The sequence below is a fragment of the Mixophyes fleayi genome, chromosome 1 (genome assembly GCF_038048845.1).
Source record: "Mixophyes fleayi isolate aMixFle1 chromosome 1, aMixFle1.hap1, whole genome shotgun sequence".
NCBI lineage: Eukaryota > Metazoa > Chordata > Amphibia > Anura > Limnodynastidae > Mixophyes > Mixophyes fleayi.
Genome location: NC_134402.1, coordinates 428,949,555 through 428,976,860, shown reverse-complemented (window position 1 = coordinate 428,976,860; position 27,306 = coordinate 428,949,555). Strand labels below are relative to the sequence as shown.

The window sequence follows — 27,306 nt, the reverse complement described above, 5'->3', positions numbered from 1 at the left end:
GAATCCTTCCTAGGGCTCTATGAGATCCAAGTCCCCCCTCCGCCTCAGTGGGGCACTTGGTATCTCCCAGTATGTCCGGTCCTCGGACGGAGTGCGGCGCTCTCTGCCTGTGGAAGTGCAGAGGGGAGGAGACAGCAGCAAACTTAGTTAACTATTTAAGTGCCAACTCCATGCACCCTCATACAACCCCATGGTAGGAGTGTCCCCCCAGAGTGGATGAAGGAGAAATTTTAATTGTACAAAGACCACTTCCAATCAATCATGTTACCCTCACAGACAAATGACTGTACTAGGTTTATTTAGGTGTATTCTAACAAAAGGAGATAGTTCGGTCATAGATTATGGTGCTTTTATTTGTAATTCATGTCAAATTGCATTTTAAAGACTTTAAAAAACTTTATACCCAGCCCTCTTTAGATTATACGCCAATTGTGCCTAAATGCTTATTACCACAAATGACATTCAAAAGGCAGGTGTGATGATAAAGAACATATTTTATTCAAAATTCTTACGTAAATGCACACAAGTATGTGAAAATTGCCATTGTTTACAAATCGACTGGTATTGCACCAAACCATTTCATTTTAATGAACTCCCTTACATATCACATCAACTTCAGTATGTACAGCATTACACAAAACAGATGATTTAGAGGGTGACAATGACAGACGTTTGCTAGATGCAGGCCACGTGCAGTTTTGTAAAATACTGATCTGGCAATGCTTTGCTGCAACACACTGAACACAGGCAGCATGGAGTTTACATTGCCAGCCACTGTAGCTGCAAAGGGAATACACTTTTTGGAATATCAGTCTTATTTATAACCCAGGCAATAGATATTATATAATACAGAATAGAATGTAAATATATAAAAAAAAGTTGTGCATTAAAAATCTTACTTCCTTGGTTGAGGAATGGTTTCAACTTTTTCATGTAATCTATTCACAGAAATCTTCCAAAATACATTTTAAACCAACATTAAACAAGCACAGTGAAAGATGACATTGTGTAGCTAACAGATGTACAGAAGGATGCAGCGTATGAATTCAGAAGTAACTAGTGACAGTGCTATACAGCTAGAGTTTGCAGCTAATGCAATGTAGCCTTTAACCACTCCATGGTCTCCATCACAGTTTAATCATTTGAGCATTTTCAGGTCCACATAAGAGTTTTGCAGCTCTACATAGCTGATTTAATCTAGCTTCAAAAAAATGCAAGGTTCTTAGTCATGTGAGGTTACCTTGCATCAGTTCCTGAACAGGTTGCGTTTCCATGAATCCGTTTAGTCCACCAAATAGCCATATAAACAAGTACACTTATGTTCCATCACGATGCTGCTCCGTTCATCAAGTTAAAACCTGTATGTTGCACTTGCTACTGCCTGTGAGTTTTGGCCTATTACAATGGCACTCTAAAAGGTAGCAGCATACTAAAGAGGAGCATACACAAGATGTAAACTATTCATAACAGTATGTAGGCATCTTTAATGTGATATTCAAGATTCACAGCTCTAGATTACCAAGGAATGTGTTACTTCTCACAAGTGTCTTCCTAGAGAAGAAAAAAAAAATGCTATTGGTTTGTGGCAAGAGCCCAGTGCTTAGGTATGTTTAGCAGTTCCCTGCCATGTCAGTGCTTTAAGGGGTTGTCCACCTCAGATGATTAATGTACTGGCTTGTATATGTTCTACTGCATTTTTTAACTAAATACATTACCATCTGGAATTTGGAAAGATTTACAGGGAAGTTTCTTCATTCAGAGCTATAGGAATTTAGAAATTCATGCCAGTATTGCAATTTACTGGTCTTCTGAAAGATCACCACGTGAGAGTACACAATGTCACAATTAAACTGCACAAAGACATACCAGCAACTGCTATTCCTGGTATCTGGTTAATTTGACGAAGGGCAAGTGCCAGGAAAAGGCTTCTAATCCATACCTTCCATAACTTTACCTGGCCATTTTCCATCCAACTAGTAGAGACCACTACATATGCCATAGACTTAAACAAAATTGGATTACTACAATAGCATTCTACCATTCTGTCATCATTGTAAGAATTTCCGACAAGAAAAACTTGTCGTATTGTGCCAGTGATTAGCATAATGTTTTTTCCCAGGGGCCCTTGGACCCAAACTATCTGGTAATTAGATCAAATAAGAGAACCAGCAATAAGTGTTAAAAGCCCAAACAGTAGGTTAACCAAACATCCGATTGGAAAAGTTGCTGCCCGGTGCTCACATTTACACATCCAAGTCAATGGAGAAAGGCTAATGACAGCGGCTCAGCCAGTCTGCTGTCACTATGTCGCCATCTTTAGCAGATCGCACAAGCAGCGCCAACCAAATCCTTCCAATTTTATGGAGAAATTCACCCATAAATGAATTCGGTGGCAGTGTACAGATAAATGCTTGTGTACATTAATACCTATAAAGTCTTTAAAGAAAAAATGTTTGATATGAAACAGTTGGAGCTTTATATATTGAAGTACAAGTGGAGGCAGACATCGTGGCTGAGCAACGTCACTAAGCACAACGTAATTGCACTGGTTTCTATATGCAATAAGGGGCTGTCCAGTGATCAGTGCATAGTGAGACTGTACGGCTCACCTCCAGACTTCACCAATCAATGCACTTTGCTGGAAGCTGTGCTAGAGCTAGCTTAGCAGTAACCAGTTTCTAATGGACATGATATGATACGCAACTTGGACTATTCTATGACAGGGGTGGGATGACAATAACTTGCATGCATCCAGCAGGCTGTATCAGCCAGCCATCAGTAGAGGCACACTGGCATTTGCAAGAGACGAGTCACGATATTCTGCCAGCAGGAAGCATATGGTTCAGTTTCAGGTGGACAAGCCAGCAACAAAGATTTCTGTATTTTGTTACTACCTTAAAGAAACTAGATTGTATATTTGACATGCTTTCAATTAGCTTAAAAGCCCTTAAACTGAAAGTGAGCGCGTGAATGCCAACTGAACAGTTACCGGGAATGGTGAAGAAACGTTCGACATCACCCAGAATAAATCAGTGTTTACTTAACCGTCCCATATCCCACATTTACCCAACATTTTAAAACTCCTTTTAACAAAAATGTTTAGCTCTAAAACAAAAAAAAGGCAAAAAATAGTTTATTACATTTTTACAGTTTCTTTGCACATTCATTAAACCCCTACTTCTAGATATGGATATGTCCCAGAAAAACATTTCAGCAGCCATCACATTGTAGATTCATGTTTAAGCCAGATTTAATGTGAAATTATACATGGAGAAAAACAAAACCCAAAACAAGCCATTGTGAAGTGACAAAGCCCAGTGTTCAATAAAATGTGCAATTAAAAGTTTGTCAACGGACAAAAAAAAAAAAAAAAAGTCCCCAAAAAACTATATACAAATTTTTTTTATACCTTTGTTCACATGTATATATCTATTAAAAATAATAATCACACATTAAGCTTTACGGTTTTAGAGCTAACAAAACAGTCACCCGATCTATGTGCAAATTGCATTTGATGTTTCTTTCAGCTCTTTGTATAGTAGGACTGGGGTAAAACTGGAAGCATTTGGCTACAGGTTACTGCATGCTTATTGCTCAATATGAAATCTCTTCAGAGCCCCGCCTACCGTGCAAGGATTTTTATTAAATTTGCACACATTTCAAAGAACTCTATAGTATGGCTTCCTGGCCGAGGGACCAAGTCAGTGTTGGAGGAGTCTGCAGATGAGGTTAGGGAGGAAGGGACAGAACCATCAGACGACTTTGCCTGGGCTTCAGCATCAGAGTCACTTTTCTGGGGTGGCCGGTAATTGCTCAGAGACCCAGAACGTCTTGGGGTGGCACTTTCAGATTTAGTTTCAGTAACGTCATCTATTTAAAAAAAGATACAAAAGCATTTATCTTCCAATATGTAAAACATTCTCAGACAATATAAAGACCAGTGTGTGAGTCATGACTATGCTTGGTGCTGTGACTGGCTAGTGAGGGGCTAGGCATACAGCAGACATACTGCTGGGCTCAGGAGCCGCACCACCTGTTAACTTCAAGTCGTAAAATTAAATTTAAAAGTTAGCCAATATATCTAAGTAAGATGGACATTAAATGCACTCATCAGAATCGCCAAAGTTTACAGAGTCATGATCTTTTCAGCCGGCTTATGACAGTTGAAGAGCACAGATCTGGAGAGTAAATCTTTTAAACACATGTATAGTGTGTAGACATGAAACGACATGCCGATTGTGACTTTTAATTAGTTGGTAAAATCTTTACAGATAACACATTGGTTGGAAAATTCTGCATTGTGTACACAATCGTACTAGGCAGTTCTTGGTCTATTGTTTTTCACTGGACAATGGTTGTGTCTTACCGTCAATACTCCGGAAGTCAAGTAGGTAAGTTCTGCTGTCCACCTGGTACAACTGCAGGCTCATCTTAGTGTACATGCTGGTTACTGGATTTTTTCTCCTAACACGTAGATAGTATGGATTCACTATCTGCAGGATTTAAGTACAGGAAACAATGTTAGAACACTTCAATATGCCAGGTTATTTACATATTGTCAATACATTTCTCAGCTCTGTACAATCTGCCAGATAAACGGATCACATGATCAAACTGGAATACAGACAAAGATCCAGAGGGGCCCTGGGAACTGTACAAATCTGTTCTGCAGTCAGAACCCACCAATGATTCCATGCACCGTCAGTTTGCCGTTATTGTCCGCCAATGAGATGCTAATGTCTGAGGAAAACCAATGTGAATACCAGGGTATTTAGTAAATTTGTTAAATTTCTACAGGGAACAAGTCAAAACCACCTATAGGTATTTGCTTAATCTCACATCTGTCTTCACAAAATTGAATGTGGACAAATGCATCATATATAACTGTATAGAAGAATTACATCTCACATCAGCTGCACACACTAAATAGTAACAAACAAAATCTGCTACCACCACTGACCAAATAAAGTGCTGTTTGTGCATTTTAACATAAAACCAATCAAATGATGGAATGTAACCAGATAACTTGACAGTTACATTTTATTGGAAGTGACCACCAAGCATCACAGACTGCTAGAAGCAGGTTTAAAAGTGTTCACCTAAACCAGGCCAACCTGTGGTTCTCAGGTGTTGTGAAACAGTCTCGGCATACCCTGCCAGCAATAGTCTGGCAAAGCATTCTGGAGCTTGTAGATTCCCACCACAAGAGCCACAGGGTGTCCAGGCCTGGCAAAAAACCAAACATGTTCACTATATGCTGCCAGTTGTTGGTAAAGTGCGCTGGTACTTGGACAATATGACAATGCAGGGCCTGAAATCCATATGCCCAAATTGTAAATACCAAGGAGCACGATGTGGAACAGTAATGTTTTATTAGCCAAGTGGAGTATGGAACAAGAGAATGTTTAGAGATAGTTAAGTACCACTACCCACAGGAAGCATAGTCCTCTCTCCTTACCTTCCACTCATAGACCAATTGTTTCATTGCTCTGCAAACCTCTGCCATGATGTCATTCGGTCGGCTCTGACTTCGAATTCCTAAGTGCCATTTGGCTCTTCTCACCCCAACTTGGTGCTTAGATTTTTGTGGGTTCAACTCATCAAGAGTGTGTCTCTGGCGAGGGGACTCCGCTACCAAGAACGGTACTCTTTCTGGATGCGGGCGGGGTGTTGTATGAGGTTCCTCAACAAAAGAATCTGGGGGGCTTGTAGCTAAATAAAAATCTTTTGCCTCGTTCATTATCCGCCGGTTGTCTATGATCAGATGATACGCGACAGCTAATGGGTCCTGGTGATTGCGGCTGTATAGGCAGCTCAGCACTTCCTCCTCTGTGCACTCACACTTGTCACACACTTCCTTTAAGGCTTCATCATCGATCATGTTTGTACTGTAGGTGGGGTCCTCTGGAAACAGATACTTTGGGAGGTCCTGTTTAAACCATTCATTATCTCTAAACAAAACATAGTGAGTTAAGTATAAGCAAAGCATTCTACTGTAAACAAGATTATACAAATTGTCATTAATCAGTTCCATTGCCCTATAAAAGTCCCAAAGAAACAGACCAAGTGACTTTAGACTGCTCTAAAGTGACTTCCCATAATCTAATAGTAAGGGTAAATACATAATCTGATTACAGATTGGTAATAGCAACTCTGGACAGACAACACCAGGCCCCCAGGAGCCCTGCAGCACATAAGTCACCGCGCCTGATCTAATGATGCAAGGCATGGTTTGAGGATAAGGCTTGGTAATTAACTGCTGCAACAAACTATTAAATATCAAGATATACACCATTCATGAGCTATATCACATATTAAATATTCTGAACTACTTGACAGGAACTCAAACGTAAACCTATTTAGACTTCATTAAAAGTAGGATAGATTTTCCATTTATTACATAATCCTGCACTGGCCTCTTAGAAGTTATAAAATTCCATTAGATTGTCTTTAGTTTGACAAACCAATACAAACTGAAAACTTGAGCATTTCATTATAAACAGCAATGGAAAAAAAAAATACCGAATATCTTTGATGGTCGCCCTTTTCATGGGGTCTACGAGCAGCATGTGCTTGAGAAGGCCAATAACCATGGGGTTCAGGTATTGAGGCGTGTAGAAGATGCCGTCACAGATCTTCTTGAAGAGGGTTGGCACGTGGTCATCATCAAATGGGAGAGTCCCACACAGTAACGCATAGAGGATCACACCACTGCTCCATATGTCTACTTCTGGCCCAGCATATAGCCTTAAAAACATAAATATCCCACCGTAAAATTGGATTCTTAAAGATTAGACCACTACTATTTATTGTACCATGTAGGGTCCTCCAGGGATCACCCAGACCAAGATGTCATGAGACGTAGTTATTACAGCAATGGAAACCTCAAGACTTCCTAAACCAGTGTACACCCCAAATTAGTGGACTAAATGAATTCTTGGCTTCGCAGACAACTACACCAGACATTCAGGTTACGTCATATGAAAGAATATTCAGAGTGAGATTTAATTAGCCAAAAGCTTCAAGACTGGACCACCACAAACCTTTCTGATGCCAAACATTTTATTTATATCTGGTAGAAGCTGTTTTAATCCATCACTTTGTAAAGGCTTTGACCCAGCTTAGATGCTTAGTGTCCCCATTCCCTATGATCAATTTTACTTCATCGAGGCTTGGTCTCAATTTATACCATAAACTCAGTGGTCAGACCAGAGCACACCTCTTACTATACAAGGTGTAAATATAGTATGCTACCATGTAGCTATATTTGTAATGCATTTAGTGTCATCATTTATACAGTGCCATTGATTCTGGAGTACTGTACAGAGAATATTTGTCACTCACATGAGTCGCTGCCACATTGGAGCTGACGGTCTAAATACCATAACACCCACCCAGACTAGGGTTAATTTTGTCAGCAGCCAAGTAACCTACTAGTATGTTTTTTCAGTGTGGGAGAATCACAAAACACAGGGAGAACATACAAACTCCCCACAGCTAAGGCCTTGGTAGGGAATTCAACTTATGTCTCCAGTGCTGCAAGGCTGCAATGCTAATCAATGAGCCACTGTGCTGCCCAAGACAGATTTGCTTTTTACTTCTGACTTTCTGTACAGTTTATTTTTTTCTTAAATACATTGCTAATGAGCACACAGGAAGCCAGAAGGAAACATTTTAGAAAAACCTCTCCAGGGCAAGTTATCTGAAGGTGGATAATGTAGATACATACCGCCCTGAAATGACTTCGGGAGCAGCGTAATTGGGAGATCCGCAGCTCGTCCTTAAAAATTCTCCATCGGCCATCATATTAGAGAGACCTGAAGGAAGAGTAAGTTAGACACTGATCAGAAGCGATGACATCTGAGAGCTGCAATGAGAGGATGACTGCTCAGAACATTGGATTACTGCAGAGATACTATAGTTTAGTATGTGTTGTAGCCTGTGAAAGGATTTCACAGAAACAAGAAACTGAATGTCAATTTTGAAGCTTTGATGCACCTGAAGCACCTTTACAGCGGGTATCAAAAGGAATAGTCCAACTAACCAGATGGATCATGGTCTTTCATAATACCACTGCGGATACAGATGTGCTTGATGGATGTGCTGCCTTGGGATCAATACAGAAGCCATGGTCTCATTTAGTGTTAAAATTGAAATAGTGATAAGCCAATAAGTATATTAAAAACAAATGAGTAATTTGTGTCAAAGTTTTAAAAACCTCAATCTTAATAGATACTAATTGAGTCTTATAAGTTCTTCTGCATGAAACCTATTGTCCCCACAGGAGGCTTTGTAGAGAACCCCTTTACCCCCAAAGCCCACAGGGCAGTCTAGTGAAATGGTGGATCAGATTTAGAATCCAACAGGGATTGTACTCTCTGCCTACTTAAACACCTCATCTACACAGAACTCAAGAATGAAGAGCATAGGGTGAGGGCTGATCTTGTGATGCAGTTAGAGGCATACAAGTGCTGCCATCACCACTCAGCATGACCTGTGCAACATCCCCTACACTGGACCAACACAAACTGCTGCCTGTGTAACATCAGAAGCAGTGACACTGCTTGGTCACAGGGATGAGACTCAACACATTTTAGAGCCGATACGTTCCAGGGTATTTATATATTGGATTGGAGAATGGGGCTGTCATTTCACAGACCATATATCACAAGGGGTAATGCTGCTACTGACCCTACAGTTCTACCTTCACCCCTAATACATAAAGTAGTCACAGGAGACTGGTACATGATCAGAGGGAAACAGCTTCTGCTAATGGAGTCAGCAGGGGTCATTCCAGATCAAAACATAATTTTAGAAAAAAAATTCTACTTTACATTCTCTAAGTTCAATTACATTTTATATAATACATGCTGCCATGGGTGTAAAGAAAACCCCAAATATTAAGCGGATATGTACACTAGTTTTGGAGTTCGAAGCCTTAAAGTTGCACTTTAAAAACAAGTGTTTTTTTGTTAAAGATGCTTTTTTTTTTTTTTTTAAATTACATTTGTAACTCACCTGACAGCTAGAGAATGAGAATTGGACAAGGTCTCATTTTAAGCCTCTTTATGGGCTTTTCAGATGATATAGCATAAGTGTCAATAAAAATTAATGTAAAATTTACAAAAGCCATATTTTTAAACACATCTCAGATTGTTTATACGGTTAATAGATCCCCAAAGTTTTATTTTTGGATCATCTGCTACAAGATTTCAGTTTTGATTGATTCATGAAAATTGTATTTATTGAGGCACTACACATCTGTCTGGGGGACAATATTTTACAGACAGCGTGTGCTCCCAATTCAGCACAGGGTGTAAAGTTAACTGGAAAGATACTCTACGTGGAAACACTTCAACTGCCTTTTACAGGGACAGGTTAGGGTGGCCTTTACTTAGTGTAAAGAACCTTGGTCACCAATTCAAGCCCAACAAAACCTAACCAGACCCTGGACCATTTGTGTCACATTTGAAAAAGCAGAATGTTTAATTACAGTGGAAGACCAGACCGGGAGGAAGTGTGCTGGAAGCAGGGAGTAACAGCAGTCTGGGAGCAACACTGTGCACACAGGAAGAAGCCTCAGTCACCTGGCCAGGCAGAGAAGACAGTCCATGAGGCTGCTGCTGATCTCCACAGGTCAGAGGAGCACATGATGGGCTCCTTCAATTAGAGCTCATCACTTGCTGCCCTCACCAGAGTCTCATGTGAATTATTTCAACGACCCCCCAGCAGCCCAGTCCAAGCCTGCTGTGGTGCTTAAATTGGTTTAGAGAAGTAAAAAAGGATGAAGGAAAGTGACAGGTAACTTATTGTTTCAACCCATTTAAAAAGACTAATCCTACTTCTAGTAAGGTGTTGAGAACGGCTTCTGAATAGATGTGTAAATTTTCTGAAATACCAGAATTTGCAAAAGTTCCTGCCAGTTTTGGAAAAGAACTTGGGACACTTCAAAAAGATGGTTATTGTTGCGTTCAAGATAATGTAGTATTAGCTCCCACTTGCTGACATCAGAGGGTATGTAAATGCTGTCTGACAAGAAAAGGTGGCTCACATTTATTCTGGAGAAAGATAAACATTGATGAAGTGAGTGACATTTCTCGATCCAGCTGGTCCATCACCACATTTAAGGAAGCCGGATGTTTTATGCATCACTATGGGAGATGTTCTGTGTAAGGCGACAGGGTGAACGTACACCCTTTCTGAAGTGGAAATATTAAATACAAATGAAGCCTTCAGCCAGTTCCAACCCATCAGGTAACACCATCCATCCAGAGCAGCAGCACCAAATGGTAATGACCTGTAGTAAGATTTCTTAAACTATGTCATTGTACATAATATACATCAAAGGGATTGTTTAAGGAGATAAATTAAAGTAATGAACAGGCCTAGATAGTTCTCTTTTTAATTATTTTAACAAACAGGGCAAAATGAAAGCTCCTGTAGCAGATGATCCCAAAATTAAAAACTTTGGTATTTATTGACAGTATAAAGAATTTGACGTTTCAAAAATATGGCTTTTTGAGAGAAATCAAAATTTTACAACTGTATTGAATTATACTGCTTTGATTATAATATATCCCCAACTCTCTAGCTCAATCAAATGCAATGTAAAAAATGCTAACAGCAGGTTTGTTAAAATGCACCTTTAAAGGCCATTAACTTCAAAGCCAGTGCACATATCAGCCTAAGATTTATTTTTTATTTTTTTTTGGGGGGGGGGGGGTCTTTACTCCCATGACAACATTATACCAAATTTCACTACAGTCAGAAAGTCCGTTTGAAACCCTGTGTTGATTTTATGTGGAATGACCCTCAGATATATTTCATTACTCTATGTGAGAGCACTCTGAATGCGTTATTGTGAACTACAGAAGTGGTGCTCAACTCTTGGACCCCGTGTCAATGTGCCATTGTTATAGAAGAATCAGCTTACAAAAGAATGACAATGGCTTATTCTCATGGTGTCAAAGTTATAGGAAGAGATCACAGAGGTCAGATTGCTCATTACAATTCCTGTAAAAGAGTTAAGTGCAATGCAAACACGAGACTTACCGAAATCTGCTATCTTGGCATTCATATGTGCATCAAGAAGAACGTTCTCAGGTTTCAAGTCTCTGTGCACCACCATGTGCCTGTGGCAATAGTCAACACCAGAAAGGATTTGCTGGAACAAACGTCGGGATTCTTTTTCATCCAACTTAACATAAAAAGGAAATAAAAATGTTCAGTGAGAATTAAGCATAATAAATCTTCAAACAAAATGTTACCATGACAGTAGCATATACTGGATTGTGGAAATCTGCAGTTAAGTTGTTTCAAGAGACAGCACTCAATGATAAAATAGATAGTGCACAGTGTCAAGCGGGGGGTACTAAACACTGCTTACACACAGTACAAAGATTGTCAGTGAATATTGCTAATATTGTGGTATGTTCTGATCAGTTCTAGGTGGGCGGATCATAGCACTGTGCAAATATCAAGCTCTTGCTTAGGACACGACAATGAAACATGCAAAGTCTTTTACATCAGTACACAAGAGGTCGTCATGCACATTAGAACAATTTGTTTTGAGGCATTATTTTTTTTTTTGCAAAACACCATAACCACTTATTCTATATGTAGCATTTTCTATATAGTCTCTGGACCCTGTCCTGAAGATTTGGCCACATAACAAACACAGTGACATCAAGGTTTAACCAAGCAGCACAAATAAAGAATCAAATTACATGACAGATATAACGAGACCGTATATGGCCAGAGATTCCGGACAGGCATGTGTTCTAACACAGTACTGGAGAGAATAGAGACGGGTTAGACAGAGGATAGAGGAAATGGTCTATTTTGCAAGTTCGGGAATTTATATATGCCTTCATCCCCCACGAAAAAAAAAGTTTCCCCAAGAAAATGTGACCAAGTGCTTACCTTTCCATTTTTACATATATAGTCAAAGAGTTCGCCACCAGCAACATATTCCATTACCATAAAGATATCTGTTGGTGTACTTATGACTTGGTACCTGAGAAAGACATGGAAGACTTCTGTAAGGTGAACACAGATGCGCACAATGCTTAAGCCAGTTACACTTGCACCTCTAGCGATATTTAAGCCCCATTACCATTTCTACTCAAAATACAAACAAACCCATACTGGTAAGGTAATTGGCCTCTGTCAAAATTAACCCCAGTCTGTGCGGTAGGGAACTTAGACTAAGCGAAAATGGGGAAGGGACTGATGACAATGTTCTCTGTACAGCGCTGCTGAATTAGTGGTGCTTTATAAATGACTTCTAGCGGTTAGTAGATGTAATTGTGCTGGATGCTGTTCCTTGTTTAAGCCAATTTAATTTAAAGCAAACATTTAGTTGTCAAACTTGCTCAGTTTTATTAGATTTCTACAGAATTGACAGGGCCAAATTACTTTTCTAAACAAATTAGTTGGGTAATGAGACAAGAATGGAGATGGACCCAAGACTCAGATTACCAAGTATATTTTCTGGGGACCCAACAGCAAAGATCAGTTGACAAAATAAGCTCCGCAGCAGGTCATTGCCTGTTTTACATAACTGGCCTGAAATCAGTTTATAAAATACCAAAAAAACAAAACAAATCTGGAATGTGTCAAATGTTGGTCCAGACAGTAAAACGAGGCAGGAGAGTATTGCATCTATGTAGGACTGCTCTAAGGCTAGGTACACACTCAACAATTTTCCGTCCGACGCGGTATCTACAACAAAGACCTTCGACCAAAGGTCCGATTGCTCAGCCGATTAATGTGTATACATCAATCACGTTTTAGACGATTAACGAAAGACCGACTGTCCAGGCAACGACTTTTCAGTCATTGTCGTGTGCAAAGATTAAAATTTTGAACACACTGAAATGACTTGAGGTCCATGTAACGCATGTTCAAAAGTAACCACCCAAAATCTCATATGAAAGCAAAGGCAACACGTTTTTCTTCACACATTTTTTTAGCATGTGTGCAGTGTATGTTTGCAACAATTTTTTTTTTTTTTTACCAATATGGATACTTTTGAACAAGCAACTGCTTTTTCTGCTCACTGTGGCAAGAAGACTGGTTGGCAGTTATTAAACAGTACGACCAACCAAATGAGCTGACAATCAACACCTTTAGTACGACTTTCGACCATCGTGTCACTATACACATTAACCCGATTTCCGACCGAATGGTCATATGTCGGCTGATTTGTCTGATTATTGGACAAAACGCTCTAGTGTGTACCCAGCCTAACAGTGCCTGTTGCATGTGGGTGTCCTGCCCAAGCTCTAAGACATCTTCCAGGTTAGGACACGTGTAGTCTGTTGGATCAGCCTATGCATGGGATCAGCTGCTCCCCGTATTTATCCAGGCAATGGATAAGTAAGCAGCGTGCACAAACTGAAGATATTTACAAAACTAATGGGTGTCAAACTGCTGTGTCGTCAGACTCCAATCTTATATTTTGTTACACATGTATAAGTTAAACATATGCTTTTATGTCTCAGACATCTTGGGGTAATTTTATCAAGCTGCAGGATTGAAAGTGAAGATGTTGCCTATAGCAACCAGATTGTCATTTGGTACACTACAAAATTACAGCTAGAATCTGGCAACTATAGGCAACATCTCCACTTTTCAACCCTGCAGCTTGATAAATTTACCCACTAGCCTTTCACACCAAGGTCATTGTAGAACTATATCAGTATTAAGCTGTGATGTTGAAGTGGAAACTTTCCGCTCCGTTGCCTTTTTGCTATTCATTTATCCACATTTCAACAGTCACCTTGTGTGTCAGTCTTCACCTCATGCAGAACCGTTTACAGAGAATTACAGAGCTGTGTGGTGTTGCAAACACCCTACGGTAAACGTTACAACAAGCAGCAATGGTTTGTGTTAGATTAGCTATTATATTGAGCAACCTTCATTTCAATAGTTAACTTTCACTTTGATGATTTAAAGTTTATTTTAGGACACAATTGGCAAAAAAAAAAATTGTACTACTACTACACGACTTCACCACTGGTCTATATTGCGGCTTTCTAAACTGAAGCGGCTCTAAACCGAATGAAAAAAAAAAAATCTGCTTTTTACATTCAATGAATTAAAATGTTAAGACAAACAAAGCTACTTTCCTGATATGCAGCATTTGCCAAGTCAGGGCACTGGGTGCCTGCTCTGCCAATCACCAGCCTCCAAAGAACCTGAGTGGGGGTAAAGCCTCCACATGGAGAGGTCAATGGGTGAGGGGCACTAAGACTGACATACATTGGGCCTGATGAGCAGTTACAGTACAGATCAGAGCCATGAAGGACCATTACAGACAACAGGGACACCCAGCAAACAGCATAACCAGAACTTTTTATTCTTTTGACGTCACTGAATACAAGAGTTTAACATTAACATGTGTCACCCAACTGTGGCCTACAGCAAGTACAGCATGTCAGGAAACACCTGACCAGATCTGTTACTGGAGAGTACATTCCTCATAAAATATACACAAGTTTTCCAAACAATGTACGTACCTGAGGAAGATAAATTCCTCTGGTCTGCACTGTGACAAAGTCCTAGTGATGAACCGTGTAAGGGGCGAGGCCTAACAGCTCAAGCTGCGCACCAACATCTGATAATGTATGTTAGATTGCTGTATATAGCAGCTTAAAAGAGTAATTCTGGAGTTTCCTCTGTTGGATGTCTATGCTGGTCTTAATTTATCTTCCTTTGGTACACACAAAGTGAAACTTTTGAACTGCCAAATAAGTGTTTAATGCACTATGAAGCACCCCTTTATGCTACTGTCACAATCAGTGTAACCCTTGAGGATTCAGGAAATCAAATAAATGTGCTGTAAACAGCCTGAAGGAGTCTGTGTAAAGAAGCATTCTGGAAATTGTTTGCTGAAAAGACATAAAACAGTAGTTTGCTTTGACTGCGCAATTGGAAAAAATATATAAGTGATTGATTTATATCAGTGCATGGTATTCGAAGTGGAACGCATACAAAATATATATTTTGACATATTTGTATGGCATCAGTGTGCACAGCATCTGATATTGGGGGATACAGGACATACATGAAATGAATGCAGACAAGAAAACAAAGGCTGTACACACGAGCTGGGGAACTACTTGCAGGCTACTGAAATTTGTATGTAGCAACTTGTGCCCTGAGAACTCACAAAAGGTGAAAGAACCCTCCCAATCGTGTGCTTCTAACCCCACTGAGTCAGTACACACTATGGATAATCCCTCCATTCTGCTACTCAAATGAAAAATTAGTGGGTGATTTAACATTTATACATCCCTATCATTGTTATTTTACAAAGTTTAGTAAAGTCTGCATTACGTGGATTCAGTGTAGGAGTTACAAGTCATACATTACACTCTGATACATTTACTGGATTGCAAAGATATGTACGTTGTAGCCATTGGGGCACTAGTGGGAGATTCTACACCATATAGCAGAGTACAGCGTGAGAAAGACAGGAGAGAGGAGTCTGAATTCTGCAATTCCCATGGACATACAAATATGTGAAGTCCACACTTACAACTTAATTATATGAGGATGTCTAAACAGCTTTAGATTTTGAATCTCCCTCCGAATCTTTCCCACCACATCAAGGCTTCGAATCTTCTGTCTGTTCAGTATCTTCACAGCAACCTTGTGGCCTGTTAGTTCGTGTTTGCCAACTATAAATGACAAATAAAAAACCCATTAGACTTTCCAGTAGGGAAAAATTTAATTTATTCAACCCTCAGGGAGTACATGAGCAATGAGTTTATGTGCACTGGATCACGTATGCTACAATACTGAAGACACTGCTAGGATTGTGACTATATAAATAAACAGATAAAAGAACCTGTGAGATAACCAGATAATAGTAAGATTACACAAAGCAGACTGCAGGCACCTTAAGCTGGGTACACACTACAGAAATTTCGACCAACTTTTTATGCCGAGCAATTTTACATGCGACCGATGGTCCGATCGCTCGGTCCATGGACTGCATACACACTAGCCTTGTTTCGTACAATAAACGGAAGAGCGGACGTCCCTTTAGCGACTTTTTACAGCCATGTTGTCGTGAACAATGATTTAAATTTCGTACACACTGCAGCGACATTAGAGCCCGGAAAACTCAAACACTCCATACATATTGCTTGAACACTAGATAAGGATGCAGCTAATCAGAAGCCTACAATGTATAGGCCATAGAGTAGGGCTGGGTACACACTACAGGTCTTTCAGGCCATAATTGAGCCAAATACCCAATAAACGACTGTTTAGCATGATATCATATTAGTGTGTATACTTGCAAGATGAATGAGTCCTTCCAAAGTACAGATCGTAGTTTCAGTAAAGTGTTCTCCCTGGAAAATGTTGCCAGCCAGGTGGCATTAAGTAGCTGGGTGGGGGCAGTGTAATACTTTGCAATATTGAAAAATGTTGGAGGTTATTGCTCACACCTATGACTGGTCTTACACATACTGGTGGCTGTAGTGCTCACATACTGCATGTTAACAGGAGAAACAATGGTTTATTATATTATAATAGGACTGTCGGGCACCAAGAGCTGGTTGACAAGTAAAACCAGCCAGGTTAAGCACCCAGGAAATAGGTGTTGGGAGAGCAACGTATTTGATTTGCTTGTTCTGTTTAAAAATCTTGTTCAAATCAGCTTCCGATCTTGCGGTGTTTGCACTCACACAACTGTTGGCCAAGAGACTGTAGAGAAACCCGTTACTGGTAAATGTAGAGAGCTGTAGGTGGATTAATTCGTACATTTATTCCAAGACTGAATATTTTGTTTCAGCATAAGAGAAGCCAAAGAAATTTGTTATAACACTGAGAAAAAGAAAGCAAGTTTATTTTGTGTGTTATGATCAGTGTAACAAATGTAGACTACACTGCTCTTGGACCAGATGAATAGCACAGAAGTAAGTGTATAGTGTGTACACATACAGCGGCATATTTTTCTTTAATTTTTATTTTATTATTGTGTCTTTAATATATTTAATATCAAGTTTCATGGATTCATTAATCAGTAGGTGTTGTCTTTAGGGTCCAGCACGGTCATTTGCTCGATTGGAAATGCAGTTCTAGTAAAATCATTGTAGATAATATTGGTCGAAAAATTCTGTAGTGTATACCTAGCCTTACTGAGCAATGTATTGGCTAAACTATCACTGATCACATGGATAAAATGGAAGTTGCAACCGAGATACACACATAGGAAACATTTTATCTGCAATGCCTGGGACTCAATCATGACTAAAATATACTAGACGGTCTGTTAATCCTGTCCCTGTAAGCAGCGCTGTAAACTTGCAAGTCTAAAAATCCCCACCATCACTTACATGTATATGACAGCAGTACAAACTATCCAAAAGTGGAGCGATTTGCACACAGTTCCTTAACACAGGTTAAAGGGCAAATAAAACTACATGATCACACATAATCTATTGAAACTTCATACTATATTTTTAGTACAAGCTGTTATTGCTCAAAAGCAAACATTTATCAAGAAAATATTTTCACCCAAAATTTTAACAGTATGAACCAAACATGAAAAACTGAAGTTAGAAAGTGGGTTTTGAGGCAATAGGATAGTTTTGAAATTTTCATATGAACATAATCACTTGTTTGCAGCTTTTATTATTTATTAATATTTATTTATAAGGCGCCACAAGGCATCCGCAGCGCCGTACAGAGACAAACAAAATTACAATACAATGGGAGACAGCACAGTACAGTAAACACAGTAACTCAGTAAGCTCAATCCACAGCTAGAGAGGGCGGGGAAGGGGGATGGAGGATCCGCAAACGACGGGGCCCAAGAAGGAGGGCGCGGAAGACAGGGAGACCCCCAGGGGGGAGGAGGGAGCGAGAGTGGACGTGGGGTGGAGTACCCTCAAGGAGGAGGGCTAAGTAGCTGGAGAGCAGAGTTAGAAGTGGTGGAAACAGGAGGAGAGATGGCCCTGCTCAGAGGAGCGTACAATCTAAGGGATTGTACAATCTAAGCTTGTACTACTTACACATTATGGCCATTACATGGAAGTGGTATCACTGTATGCAGGAGTCTATACTCATATCTTAAGCACAGGGGAGGGCTGCAATATTTTAGCCTGGGGGCAAGACTCAACTCAGCGGCCAATTAGGAACATTTTAGAGAGAAAAAAAAAAATGCAGGTGGCCCAGTGATCCAGCCCAAGGTATGGGACTGGCCCAGGGGGGCAGATGCCCCCCCCACCCAGGCCCGCATGCCCCTGCTTAAGCACTTCATTTACTGCATATATTAGTAAAAAAAAGCTTTCACTCGTGACTTAAACCAAGATGTCAAACATGCAAATTAAAAGTGGAAGTTGCCCTGAAAATAAAACTTATTTATATTGTCTGTAAAGAGGAACGAGTTTCCAGGAATGAAGTATAAATAATAAAAGTATAGCAAAATCTTGGGAGCCAGCCGTGCACTTCAGTGAGAACGTCTTACCTAACCCATTGATTCTCAGTGATCGGAAAGCTTTTAGTCTCACAGTAAATACGTTCAAACAGCACAAGTGGAGCTGGTCTATAGTATGTGCCCTCTCAGTGCCTATGGTATAATACATGCTGGTAAGTAGCCATGCACATTCTGTAAGACATCAAAACTGAAGATTTGTCATTGTTGAAAATTAACAGTCTGGTTCCAATTTTCTGAACCTTAAGATTAAAAAAAAACAAAACAATGGAATCCATCCATGTCCTATTTATTCTGAAGTTATAAGAGCAAAAGCATAATATATATTCCTTTTTTAACATCAGATGACTACAGTAGGCGATTTCCACTAGAAGGCACAACACACGTCCCAGCTACTAACTGTAGAATAATGCCGCTGTAAAAAATTCCAGAATGATTACATTACAAAGAATTTGATCCTAATCAGAGATTGCAGCAACATGCTACTGGTAAGCATGTATACACTACTCACACCCTTCTTAAAAACTTTGACAGTCACTGGACACTGAAAACAGATATGTACATCCAGCGTAACACTACATACTTCATCTATACACAGCTTGTTTTAAGATTAGACCCCAACAGTTAATGTAGTGCAAGGATACTAGATATAGGCATACCAATCATATCTAGTTATAGTTCCCCTTATAATGCTAGTTTAAAACAAATTAGAACTGGTGCCAAGGCAAGCGTGGCAGAATAGAGACATAATGGAACACTTGGATGCACTATTGTCCTTAGAAAACATCTGGTGCCAACTGTTGGCACCTATAAGAAAAAAAAAGGGGGCAATATAAAGGAGCACCATATGAACAAACATTAGGTCAGCTAAAAATTAACCTTGCTTTTGAAAGTTTACACAGTAAAAGAATGCAGAGTGTGAATCAAAGTTTAAGGATAAGTACAAATTATACAGGAGTCTGGACTGATGCTTTCCAATTAAATATGTTAACTCAGACTAGTACATTTCTCCAAATTAACACATAGGGTCAATGTTAAGGAGAAATTTAGTAAGGAAGAATCAGTTAATGTTTTACATGATGGGGTCATGCAAAATAGTAGGTGTACTATATTCTTACATATAGATACATCCATGTATTGCACAGTATGCAAAGATATCAAATTACTCACATAAAATGCCTGCATTATAGAGCCCAAATGGCTTGCATATTATACCCAGCAGTGACCAGTATACCTGTATTGCCACATGCACTGCCCGGCACATTATACTTCGTGACACATCTACTAGAAACACGCCAGTGGCACATAGTGTTTAACAGCACACTACTGTGCCAATTCAGCACAGATCATATAGTATGTCAGCTGTGCCGTCTCATACCGGTCCTGATAACTAACCATCTGAGAGAAACCACCTCCTTATCTCCAGTATCTGGGGTGCTGCCCCTAATCAGAGACTCGTTTCTTGTACAAGTCAGCATGGTGCCGCTACCAGTATACCCAAGGCCAGCAATTAAGGTTTCCAGGTTCCTATGAAAATTCTATTCTTCCTACATATTTTGGAGTTATTTGTGAATCACAGCTTGAACTGTTGAGTTTTGCGCCGCATAAGGATCAGAGTTAACCATGCCAGGGCTTCACCTCCTGAATCAGGACACACACCTATTAGGTTTGTATTACTGTGTGAGCGTTGTAGTGATAGAACAGTATAACTCAGCCTACCTGGAACAGGCAGGCACTACAAAGACTGGTATATGGCTTTTGACCAGCATTACTAATTTTACCACCATTCCATATGTAACTAGATGCCATTACTCCCTTACTAAAGGACATCAATATTTTGCAAGATTTTAACAATGGGATTAGGAAACCCCAGAATGTAGGGGTATAAGGGAAAGCTCTATATTCAAGAGCAAAGTACAAAGTAATTCAGAAGTACCTGTTATACTTTGATGTTAACATATACTTCAAGAACCATATAAACTCATGCCACAATAGCATTATCCATATCAGAGACCAGAGTGAACAAGAGACAGTCTGCACCTAGTTTTTTACTCCACAAACAAATCGAATACAAAGATAGTTACTGTTTACCGATATATGAAAAAACAAAATTAAAAAAAAATTACCAGCAACATTTGCAGATACAATGATATATGAATAATGTAGGTAACAATCATCTTACCCTACATATTGTAAAGTAGTGACAGTTAGAGACTAGGGAAGGGAACTTACAAAACTCAACAGGAAATCTGACTGTACAATGCACTTCCACAACCAGGAACACAGCAATGTTAAAGACAAAAGAATTTACTTTAACATTCAGAAATCTTAACCAAGAACAAAAATGTTCAGTCTAATTCATAAACACAGTAACCCCATAAATTAGATTGGTCTTAACATAAAACAAGACATAAATCTATCCAATACAATGCCTTCAGGGCGAATGAATCTGCATACGGAAAAGTTACAAGTGTAACACCAAACCTAAATTTATACATAAGATAATATAGTACATTTTACAAAATGCTGACATACTATATTGTGCTGTACACTTAGGGAACGGGACAAAAGTTACATACAGCAACCTGAAAAAAAATGTGGCGGGCCCTGTCCAAATGAGTTTACAATCTAAGGTGTGAGGAACACCCGATACACAAAGAAGCAGAACAACGGTAACAACTGGTCTACCAAGTGTGAAGGCGGCAGCAGCATTATCAGCTGTCAATAATGAAGCAGTCCTTGGCTAATGAAAATGCAATCTTAACTTTTTAAAAGGCCACAAGGATGGACTGGTGCTTTAATTCCATAGATCTTGGGAGAGTGAGGGGAGAAAATAAAAATATAAAAAAAATATATATATATCTTTAACATCAGAATATCAGTCAATAAAGAAATCAAATATACAACACAATTATATGACGAGCTATGTGAGCTAGAATGCCAACCTTACAATTTCAACAAACCCTATTTTATTGATCTAGACTAAGATAACAGGACATCAGCATCTAGGATAGCAAAGACTAGTTACTGTGGTTTTCATATTTGTATAGTGCAGATGGAGTTCAGTATGCACCAAAAACTAACAGCACTGACACCAATGGAGATTAGCAGCTTTAGATTTCTCTAGATTGATTGGTGTATTCATAAAGCTGGGTACACTACAGGTTTTTCAACCAATTATTGTGCCAATCACAGACAATTAGAGTGCACTCTACCACAATGATGTTTTACCAAAAGTCACCATCAACGTTGGAGCACAGTCAGACAAATGTGGAAGTGTTTATGCACATAGCTCCAGCAGTGTCTATAGATCTCTATGGCCTGAGCAGTCATGACCCTTTCAGCAGATGGTTATGACAGATGAAGAGCACAGATCTGAAGGTAAATCCTGCAGGTGTGTACACAAATCTACATGATCATTGGGACCTTCATTGGTAATAGTTCCAGAAATCACATCTGACGTAGTTCTGTAGTCTGCACCCAGCTTAACTCTACATTACAATTAAGATTTTCGTCAGGTTGTACAAATAAATTTAGATTTTTAAAAACTACACAAAATGTAACTAATGTTACAGATCAATCTATCACTAGAGTACATAGTCTGAAGAAATGTAGGTGCTCTAAACAGCATATTTAGGAATCTTTGTGCTGAAAAGCCTGGAATCTGAGCCACTTCAAGAAAACAGTTACCTATACATTCAGCAACAGCTTGTCAAAAATATTTATGTTATTTAATCCAAGAGGAATGGGCTCAAGGTGAAATACAAGGTTTAATGACTGCCTGTGAATCTGCCCATGTCATAAAATGTTATTACACTGAACAGCAATTAATGTTGAACTTAAGCTACCAGAAAGCTTATTCTTTAAATAGTGTTTGTGTTATGCGGAATAAAAATTTATAACACAAAAATCACAGATTAAGATATAAAATGTAATTCTGAATAAGACGTTTGAAGCTTACAGGTCAGATGTAGGACAGTAGCTTGAAGCTTTCAATACACGTAAAGTCATTTGGAGTTAATATGTAACAAGCAAGAGTTCATTATCAAGTTAATATACCTATAGTATTTCTAAGTTCAATATTACCGAGATTTTAAAGATCTTTGCTAAGGCAGAAAGCATTTGAAGTATCTCACCTCACAGATAGAAGACAGCCAACAGTATGTCTTTAGACAATCGGGGGAAAAAAAGCTAGCATAACCTCATATTGAAAACATGTCTGTCTAACCATGCTTGGGTGCAAACCCTGCTAGGAATCTAGAGGGGATGTTCCCTAGGAGACTGTAAATCAATCACTCTTGAAACCACTTTACACCTTATTCCAGAGTGATGCAGGATAGACAAGTTTTAGTTGCATTGTGTGCGACATTCATACAGTTTTGTATGTTTGAGATATGCAAACTGCTTTAGTGGGTAATATTTAAGTTAGCCTATCAACCACAACATTAAAACTACTGACAAGCACAAGTGAAGATTTGGGTTGGGTATGTTTGTGCATGTTTGTGCGATGACAGAACACCAACAAGACTTGCCCCGACTACTTGAGGGTGACGCTGTCATTCCCGGCTCACTTATAATTCCTACTGTTTGTAAAATGGACGTCCAAGTATTGTAATCACCGAAAATACTGGCACGAGTAAATTATGTGACTGACGTGACATTGCTGTTAAGGGGGTAATGGAAGCAGATGGCAGCTGTACAATATTTTTGGACAAACGCTTGTACAATGTACAGCTGCCTCCTTCATCCATTACCACCTTAACAGCAATAGTCATGTAGCAGAGCGACGTCATTTACTCGTGCCAGGATCTTCGGTGATCGCAATACTTGGACGTCCACAGTAGGAATTATAAGTGAGCCGGTAATGACAGCGTCACCCTCAAGTAATCAGGGTAAGTCTTGTTGGAGTTTCGGTCATTAGTAAATTGATAACCACCGGAAGATTATCTTGCTACAATAGCACCTGTCAAGGGGTGGGATTTATTAGGCAGCAAGTGAACAGTCAGTTTGTGAAGTTGATGTTTGTGCTGAGGCAGGAACTATGGACAAGCATAAAGCTGGGTACACTACTGAATGTTACTTCAGATGAGACTCCTGTAACTATTTACCAAGAACTAATAGTCCCGATGATCATGCAGATGTGTACACACCTACACTAGTCAGATCTGAGATCTGCATCAGACAACTGCCAATAAGATTGTGACTACTCTATAAGATATCTGCCTACACTGCTGGTCATGTGTGTACACACTTCCACATTTGCCAACATCGTTACATCATTAACCGTGATTTTCAGTATGTTTAGAAAACCAAATGATGCAATGTGCTTTGGTACGATAAAACATGATTGAGAGAGTGTACATACTGTTGCAATATCTGACTAAACGGTAGTTTATCGTGGACCTGCACATAAATTGGGCCTAGACTGATGCAAATAAAGGGGAGAAGCAACTTTGATAAGGGCCAATTTGTGATGGTTCAACAAATGAATCAGAGCATCTCCAAGACAACAGGTCTTGTGGTGGGTTCCTGACATGCAGTGGTTAACACCTACGAAAAGTGGTTCAAGGAATGCCAACATGTGAACTGGCAACAGTGTCATGGGTATCAAAGGCTCATTAATGCACAATGGGCGCAAAGGCTAGCCTGCCTGGTCTAAACCCACAGAAGAGGTACTGTAGCAAGTACCAAAACTGTACTATGGAGTTATAGAAGATAGCCTGGTCTGATGAATCACGTTCTCTTTTACATTATGTGGACGGTCGGCTGCTTGTTCATTGTTTACCTTGGGAAGAGATTGCACCAGGATGCCCTATGGGAAGAAGGCAAGCTGGTGGAGGTAGTGTGATGCTCTGGGCAATGCTCTGCTGGGAAACCCTGGTATTCATGTGGATGCTGCTTTAACACATAGCGATCATCATTTATTTATATAGTGTCAGCAAATTCCGTAGCACTTTACAATTAGGAACAAACATTAATAAGACAACACTGGGTAATACATACAGACAGAGGGGTAAGAGAACCCTGCTCGCAAGCTTACAATCTAAGTATTGTTGCAGGCCAAGTACACCTACATGGCAACAGTATTCCCTGATGGCAGTGCCCTCTTTCAGAAGAATGCACCCTGCCACATGGCAAAAAGTTGTTCAGGAATTCCCATTTCTCAACCCGATTGTGCATCTGTGGGATGTGCTGGAACAACAAGTCAGGCATGAAGGCCCCACATCGCAATTTACAGGAATCTGAGGATCTGCTGTAAACGTCTTGGTGCCAGATACCACAGGACACCTTCAGAGGTCTTGTGGAGTCCATACCTTGACTGATCAGAGCTGTTTTGGCAGCACAAGAAACACAATATTTGGCAGGTCGTTTTAATGTTGTGGCTGATTGGTGTATATTAAAGTACAATAGTATATGTACATAATTTTCACGTTCCATCCAAATCAAATGGATGCAACATTTACATGTCAGCTAGTCTACACATAGTCAATTCAAAGCCATGGAAACAAATTATTTGAATGAAATTCTATTAGAAGTCACACTTGAGTAATAGCTGTAATTTAGCTATATGTATTCTGACAGCTAGAGATGGAAAATCTTCAGGCTAAACCAGAGTGTGGGAGTTTGTTATTGTTTATCAATGAAGTCCTCTGTCTTTAAGCCACACCTAATTTATAAGAAAACATTACAAATAGAAAAATGCTGCACCAATCAGCATTCAGTGAACCCTGAAAAACCGTAGTTCTCCAACTGCCACACACATCCCAACCATCTTGCATCCGGCATACTGCAGGTCCAAACTACCAACAATGCATGACTTTTGCTGAATTAACATGGCACCCAAACCTGACTTATGAAATCAGATACTGTATTACTATTGCACTTGTCTTCTACAAACACTTCTCAGAATATAAACCTGAAGCTGCAGTATTATGGTTCATAAATGCCACATGCCTTCACATAGATACATATTTTATACTACACAAATGCCAATATATGTATAAACATCTGTAAACAATCTGTATAAACAGGAGGTTGATGTTTACATTTCAGTGTTTATTAGGAATACTTATTACAAAGAGCAATGTAGAGCTATATTGTAAATTACATATCAGTCAGTGAATATTTTCATGATCTGGATACAAGTAGTCAGCCCCCATGCTTTTGTATGGGTGCAGGGCTCCTCAGTGACTATTAACCTCCAAATAATTGACAGCAGGAGTAGTAGTTTATACTATATAGATTTTAACTCCTAAAACACCAATATTAACATATTTATTACAAAAACCACCCTTCCATAAAGTTCAGCTATCTGAGCTACAAAAACAACTACCCCCCCATCAACAGCACTGATTCATGAAGTGCATGTCTAGTGAAGTGACATGGATAAACTTGAACCGCATACACCTACCTCCCCTCCTGCACCTCACACACCTACCTCCCCCCCTGCACCTCACACACCTACCTACCTCCCCCCCCTGCACCTCACACACCTACCTACCTCCCCCCCCTGCACCTCACACACCTACCTACCTCCCCCCCCTGCACCTCACACACCTACCTACCTCCCCCCCCTGCACCTCACACACCTACCTACCTCCCCCCCTGCACCTCACACACCTACCTACCTCCCCTGCACCTCACACACCTACCTACCTCCCCCCCCCTGCACCTCACACACCTACCTACCTCCCCCCCCTGCACCTCACACACCTACCTACCTCCCCCCCCTGCACCTCACACACCTACCTACCTCCCCCCCCTGCACCTCACACACCTACCTACCTCCCCCCCCTGCACCTCACACACCTACCTACCTCCCCCCCCTGCACCTCACACCTACCTACCTCCCCCCTGCACCTCACACACCTACCTACCTCCCCCCTGCACCTCACACACCTACCTCCCACCCGCACCTCATACACCTACCTCCCACCCGCACCTCATACACTTACCTACCTCCCCCCGCACCTCATACACCTACCTACCCCCTGCACCTCATACACCTACCTACCCCCTGCACCTCATACACTTACCTACCTCTCCCCTGCACCTCACACACCTACCTACCTCCCCCTGCACCTCACACACCTACCTACCCCCCCCCCCCCCCGCACCTCACACACCTACCTACCTCCCCCCTGCACCTCACACACCTACCTACCTCCCCCCCTGCACCTCACACACCTACCTACCTCCCCCCCTGCACCTCACACACCTACCTACCTCCCCCCCTGCACCTCACACACCTACCTCCCCCCTGCACCTCATACACCTACCTCCCCCCCTGCACCTCATACACCTACCTCCCCCCCTGCACCTCATACACCTACCTCCCCCCCTGCACCTCATACACCTACCTCCCCCCCTGCACCTCATACACCTACCTCCCCCCCTGCACCTCATACCTACCTACCCCCCTGCACCTCATACCTACCTACCTCCCCCCCCCTGCCCCTCATACACACCTACCTCCCCCCCCCCCCCTGCCCCTCATACACCTAGCCCTCTCCTGAAGTCCCAGCATGTCCTGCCCCAGGCATGCTCCCTGCCACTAGTACACCCCGTATGTGCCCGTACACTTACACCCTCTATTAACAACCTACCACTCCCACCCGTCATCCACTCACCACCCCTCCCACGCCCAAGTACGTGTGTCCGCCCCCGCCAACACCCACTTACTCTTTACTTTGCCGAAGGTGCCCACCCCGAGCGTATCCCCCAGTATATAGTGTCCGATCTTCATCCTCCCGTCATGATGCTTCTGTTTATCAGCCGCCATCTTCAGCAACGGACCGAGCATGCGCACTGAGCGCTCGGGACGGGCGGCTGGTGAGGCGGGGGCGCGCACG

The 27,306-nt window shown here is 40.7% G+C and overlaps 1 protein-coding gene across 1 annotated transcript; it reads right to left on the bottom strand.

Annotated features, from left to right (window-relative positions):
• Nucleotides 1-476: 476 nt before the first annotated feature.
• PRKAA1 (protein kinase AMP-activated catalytic subunit alpha 1) lies at nucleotides 477-27,306 on the bottom strand. The gene is made up of 9 exons (XM_075184134.1): nucleotides 27,137-27,306; nucleotides 15,545-15,686; nucleotides 11,923-12,016; nucleotides 11,053-11,197; nucleotides 7,730-7,817; nucleotides 6,523-6,747; nucleotides 5,459-5,951; nucleotides 4,367-4,493; nucleotides 477-3,870 (listed from the first exon to the last, which is right to left on the bottom strand). The coding sequence occupies exons 1-9, from the start codon at nucleotides 27,255-27,257 to the stop codon at nucleotides 3,623-3,625; spliced, it is 1,683 nt and encodes a 560-aa protein (XP_075040235.1). The 5' UTR covers nucleotides 27,258-27,306; the 3' UTR covers nucleotides 477-3,622.

Coding starts and splice junctions, on each gene's coding strand:
- PRKAA1 (XM_075184134.1), bottom strand. CDS start 27,257: ATGCTCGGTCCGTTGCTGAAGATGGCGGCTGATAAACAGAAGCATCAT. Junction 11,198..11,922: donor ATATATGTAAAAATGGAAAG/GTAAGCACTTGG, acceptor TTTTATGTTAAG/TTGGATGAAAAAGAATCCCG. Junction 5,952..6,522: donor GCGACCATCAAAGATATTCG/GTATTTTTTTTT, acceptor TGTTTTGTTTAG/AGATAATGAATGGTTTAAAC.